Here is a 5,739-nt window from a genome sequence, read left to right as displayed (position 1 = left end):
CAAGGCCCGAGGGCCCATCTCCCTGCAGCCCCACAGTGTGCTCACCCTCCCGGGGCCCTGGCCAGGGCTGAGGCCCCCACCCACCAGCGTTCCCTGGCCCTTCGTCTGGAGCTGCACGAGTCCCGCTGTGAGCAGGAGCTCCCCGAGGGCAGGGGGAGCCCCCACGGAGGCCCCTCGGCAACGCCCAGGCAGACGGCCATGTGAGCCCACTCATGCCCAGACCACAGGCTCCTTTCAGCACCATCCCTCCTGCAGAGACCCCGGCTGGGAGGGTCCGGGGTAGGGGCAGCCAGGGGGGCCTCCCTGGGACCCCCTTTGCCCAGCCCTGCCTGGGCCGGGAGCATTCCTAGGCCTGGGGTTCTCCGAACGGGGTGCCAAGAGCATCATGGAGAAATGACAGAGAACAGCGTCCCCAGAACATCCCACCTGCCTGCCCGCCCCCCAGGGCTGAGGCACCTGCAGGCCAGCAGCTCGCCGAGAGCGGTTTCCTGTCAAAACAACTTTCTATTAAAACTAACATTTATTTAAGGTAAACACACAGCATCTTCTGCATCTGTGAGCTGGGAGGGGGTGGCCCCACAGAGCTGGGTGGTCTGTGAGGTATGGGGAGGCCCCAGACAGAGTCTCTGTGGAAGGAGCCCAGGTCCATGTGGGGCAGAACCGCCTCAAGAAGGCGGAAGCCGAAGATGTGGCACATGTATACAATGGAATGTTACTCAGCCATAAAAAGAAACGAAATTGAGCTATTTGTAATGAGGTGGATAGACCTAGAGTCTGTCATACAGAGTGAAGTCAGAAAGAGAAAAACAAATACCATATGCTGACACATATATATGGAATTTAAGAAAAAAAAATGTTATGAAGAACCTAGGGGTAAAACAGGAATAAAGACACAGACCTACTGGAGAACAGACTTGAGGATATGGGGAGGGGGAAGGGTGAGCTGTGATAGGGCGAGAGAGAGACATGGACATATATATACTAACAAACGTAAGGTAGATAGCCAGTGGGAAGCAGCCGCATGGCACAGGGAAACCGGCTCGGTTCTTTGTGGCTGTCTGGAGGGGTGGGATAGGGAGGGTGGGAGGGAGGGAGACAAAGAGGGAAGAGATATGGGAACATATATATATGTATAACTGACTCACTCTGTTATAAAGCAGAAACTAACACACCATTGTAAAGCAATTATACCCCAATAAAGATGTTAAAAAAAAAAAAACTGAATCAAGAAGAAATAGATAACTTGAACATACTGATCACTAAAAGCAAAACAGAATCTGTAATTTTAAAACAACTGACTTGAGGATATGGGGAGGGGGAAGGGGGAGCTGTGATAGGGCAAGAGAGAGACATGGACATATATATACTAACAAACGTAAGGTAGATAGCCAGTGGGAAGCAGCCGCATGGCACAGGGAAACCAGCTCGGTTCTTTGTGGCTATCTGGAGGGGTGGGATAGGGAGGGTGGGAGGGAGGGAGACAAAGAGGGAAGAGATATGGGAACATAGGTATATGTATAACTGATTCACTCTGTTATAAAGCAGAAACTAACACACCATTGTAAAGCAATTATACCCCAAAAAAGATGTTAAAAAAAAAAAAAAAAAAGGCGGAAGCCCCCTGTCCCAGGGCCCCCGGGCTCCTACTCAGGGCCAGGATGCCCTGGAGAGGTCGGACCCACCCTGCTCCCTGACTGCGAGACAGTCCCGTGGAAAATTCGAAACACCTGTGCCCCGACCCTCGCCTCACTCTAACGCTGACCCTGACCCTCGCCCTGACCCCTTGCATTGCGGGCGTGTGAGCTGCCCGTGGACAAGTGCCCACCGGCCTCACCGGCCTCCTGCTCCCCAGGGTGCCTCCCCCAGGAGCCATGTCCTTCTGCCCTTCTCCCAGGGGGGTGTGGGCACAGCCCCTGCTTCTCTGCCTGAGTGGGCCGGGCACCCTGAGACTGGCACAGGAGATGCCCCCCCAAGGCTGCCTCACTCTTGCTGTGCCTGAAGCAAGCAGCTCAGAGCCATGTGGGTTCAGACAACCGTTAATTAGGGGGCCCCGGGGTCCAGCAGGACCACTCTGCCCCTCCCATGACCCAAAGTCCCAGGCGGCCAGCTGAGAAGGGGGTCTCCAGCAACGAGCTGGCCAGCCAAGGCCCTGCACCCCAGGGATGTGGTGTCAGCCCCACAAGCTCCTCAGGCCTCCAGGGAGGCATTCATCTGAGCCCGAAGGCCAATGACCCGTGCATGAGAGCCCCCCAGCCTGGACCCCACCCCGAGGGGCAGAGTCTGGACTGGCTTTTGCCCTCTGGAGAGTCCCTGCCACTGGGCAGTTGTTCCTCCCAGGGTGCGGGTGGGGCCCAGTGTGCTGTGGCACCTTGTAGGGGTCCTGGGTCCAGGTGAGGATGAAGTGCCCCCAAGAAGCTCTCTGTAGCACCCAAAGGGGGTGCCCAGGCGTCTCCCCCCACATGTCCTGGACAAGCCCCCTCTCGGTCCCCAGGTGCCCACACTGACTCCCTGGACTGACCCCCAGGGAGACCCCTGGCAATCGAGGTTTACCCCTCGCCTCGAGTAAGCACCGGACATGTGTGCAGGGCCCCAGAGGGTGTGTGCCAGCCCCCTGCTCAGAGGTGAGTGACAACGGGGCCGCTGCCCGCTGAAGAATTTTCCAAAGGCCAGGTCCTGATAAAGCAGCGCCCCAGATCCTGTTTGGCCACCACTGGACTGGCTGGCCATGGCAATTACCGGACGGGAGTGTGGGGCACAAGCAGGTGGGGCGGGGCAGGGCCCCTGGTCCCTATATAAGGCGTCGGGGGAGGCCACTCGGGCCGCACAGGTGCGGCAGCCTGCCCAGTGCCCCGCGGTGGCCGCTGTCCTCTCCGCGCCATGCTCGGGCCCCGGCTGCTGCTGCTTCTCTCCTGCGGGGGTGCCCTGCTCAGCGCCGGTGAGTGGGGGGCTGCAGGCCGTGCGCCAGGGTCGGCCAGACACCCTCAGAGGGCCCCTGCGCGTGGGAAGTCCTCCCAGGCCTTCTCGCCTCTGCGGCTTGGCCGTGGGGACGCTGATGAATGGGAATGGGAGGCAAAGCCAGGCCCAGGAGGCTTCTCCTCACTCGGTGGCTGCCCCACACTTGCCGAGGCCCAGGTCTCCGCCGACAGCCTCGGAGCCTGGCCCAGCCCATGGGAATCCGAGGGGACGGGCAGCCTCCTCCACCGTAGTGGGTGCGGCAGACGTGGGCGTGCGAGGCAGGGACAGTGCTAGGGCCTCAGCGCTCAGAGCCTGGCCCTGTCGCTCTCCCCACTGGGCCCTGGGTTCCGAGATGCCTCTGGGGGTCCCCAAGGGGCAGCCAGAGGGCATGAAGGGGTCCAAAGACTCAGGGAGAGACCCCGGCTCCACCGGGTCCTGGCTGCGAACAGACACACCACGAAGCAGGCTCTGGGCCTCAGTTTCCAGGTCTGTAAAAGTATGGGCGATGCCTCCCTTTTTTGTGGCTACCCTGAGGATTGAAGACCTGGGAGGCTGGAAGGGGCCGCCCCGCCTGAGTGCCCCCAGCCTCACCCATCAGGCTGTTGGGACGGGGGTCCCCTTCCTCCTCACCCAGGTCCCTTCGGCCAACCACCCCAGGCACAGGAGATGCCGCAGGTTTAAAAAAAAAAAAAAAAGGCGGAAGCCCCCTGTCCCAGGGCCCCCGGGCTCCTACTCAGGGCCAGGATGCCCTGGAGAGGTCGGACCCACCCTGCTCCCTGACTGCGAGACAGTCCCGTGGAAAATTCGAAACACCTGTGCCCCGACCCTCGCCTCACTCTAACGCTGACCCTGACCCTCGCCCTGACCCCTTGCATTGCGGGCGTGTGAGCTGCCCGTGGACAAGTGCCCACCGGCCTCACCGGCCTCCTGCTCCCCAGGGTGCCTCCCCCAGGAGCCATGTCCTTCTGCCCTTCTCCCAGGGGGGTGTGGGCACAGCCCCTGCTTCTCTGCCTGAGTGGGCCGGGCACCCTGAGACTGGCACAGGAGATGCCCCCCCAAGGCTGCCTCACTCTTGCTGTGCCTGAAGCAAGCAGCTCAGAGCCATGTGGGTTCAGACAACCGTTAATTAGGGGGCCCCGGGGTCCAGCAGGACCACTCTGCCCCTCCCATGACCCAAAGTCCCAGGCGGCCAGCTGAGAAGGGGGTCTCCAGCAACGAGCTGGCCAGCCAAGGCCCTGCACCCCAGGGATGTGGTGTCAGCCCCACAAGCTCCTCAGGCCTCCAGGGAGGCATTCATCTGAGCCCGAAGGCCAATGACCCGTGCATGAGAGCCCCCCAGCCTGGACCCCACCCCGAGGGGCAGAGTCTGGACTGGCTTTTGCCCTCTGGAGAGTCCCTGCCACTGGGCAGTTGTTCCTCCCAGGGTGCGGGTGGGGCCCAGTGTGCTGTGGCACCTTGTAGGGGTCCTGGGTCCAGGTGAGGATGAAGTGCCCCCAAGAAGCTCTCTGTAGCACCCAAAGGGGGTGCCCAGGCGTCTCCCCCCACATGTCCTGGACAAGCCCCCTCTCGGTCCCCAGGTGCCCACACTGACTCCCTGGACTGACCCCCAGGGAGACCCCTGGCAATCGAGGTTTACCCCTCGCCTCGAGTAAGCACCGGACATGTGTGCAGGGCCCCAGAGGGTGTGTGCCAGCCCCCTGCTCAGAGGTGAGTGACAACGGGGCCGCTGCCCGCTGAAGAATTTTCCAAAGGCCAGGTCCTGATAAAGCAGCGCCCCAGATCCTGTTTGGCCACCACTGGACTGGCTGGCCATGGCAATTACCGGACGGGAGTGTGGGGCACAAGCAGGTGGGGCGGGGCAGGGCCCCTGGTCCCTATATAAGGCGTCGGGGGAGGCCACTCGGGCCGCACAGGTGCGGCAGCCTGCCCAGTGCCCCGCGGTGGCCGCTGTCCTCTCCGCGCCATGCTCGGGCCCCGGCTGCTGCTGCTTCTCTCCTGCGGGGGTGCCCTGCTCAGCGCCGGTGAGTGGGGGGCTGCAGGCCGTGCGCCAGGGTCGGCCAGACACCCTCAGAGGGCCCCTGCGCGTGGGAAGTCCTCCCAGGCCTTCTCGCCTCTGCGGCTTGGCCGTGGGGACGCTGATGAATGGGAATGGGAGGCAAAGCCAGGCCCAGGAGGCTTCTCCTCACTCGGTGGCTGCCCCACACTTGCCGAGGCCCAGGTCTCCGCCGACAGCCTCGGAGCCTGGCCCAGCCCATGGGAATCCGAGGGGACGGGCAGCCTCCTCCACCGTAGTGGGTGCGGCAGACGTGGGCGTGCGAGGCAGGGACAGTGCTAGGGCCTCAGCGCTCAGAGCCTGGCCCTGTCGCTCTCCCCACTGGGCCCTGGGTTCCGAGATGCCTCTGGGGGTCCCCAAGGGGCAGCCAGAGGGCATGAAGGGGTCCAAAGACTCAGGGAGAGACCCCGGCTCCACCGGGTCCTGGCTGCGAACAGACACACCACGAAGCAGGCTCTGGGCCTCAGTTTCCAGGTCTGTAAAAGTATGGGCGATGCCTCCCTTTTTTGTGGCTACCCTGAGGATTGAAGACCTGGGAGGCTGGAAGGGGCCGCCCCGCCTGAGTGCCCCCAGCCTCACCCATCAGGCTGTTGGGACGGGGGTCCCCTTCCTCCTCACCCAGGTCCCTTCGGCCAACCACCCCAGGCACAGGAGATGCCGCAGGCCTAGGAGGCTCTCACCCCGGCCCCGCCCCCCAGGATGGGCCAGCCCCAAGGGGTGCCCGATGGCCC

At 62.5% G+C, this 5,739-nt stretch overlaps 1 protein-coding gene across 1 annotated transcript in view; it reads left to right on the top strand.

The window, feature by feature from the left end:
• The first annotated feature begins 4,918 nt into the window (after positions 1-4,918).
• The window catches only part of MUC6 (mucin 6, oligomeric mucus/gel-forming), a 25,341-nt gene continuing 24,520 nt past the window's right edge, over positions 4,919-5,739 (top strand). The window contains exon 1 of the mRNA XM_007465996.1: positions 4,919-4,976. Within this exon, the coding sequence (XP_007466058.1) occupies positions 4,919-4,976 (58 nt within the window). The remainder of the gene's footprint in view (positions 4,977-5,739) is intronic.

This window comes from Lipotes vexillifer, unplaced genomic scaffold, assembly GCF_000442215.2.
Source record: "Lipotes vexillifer unplaced genomic scaffold, Lipotes_vexillifer_v1.1 scaffold1094, whole genome shotgun sequence".
NCBI classification, from domain to species: Eukaryota; Metazoa; Chordata; class Mammalia; order Artiodactyla; family Lipotidae; genus Lipotes; species Lipotes vexillifer.
This window is presented reverse-complemented; position numbering and strand designations above follow the sequence as displayed.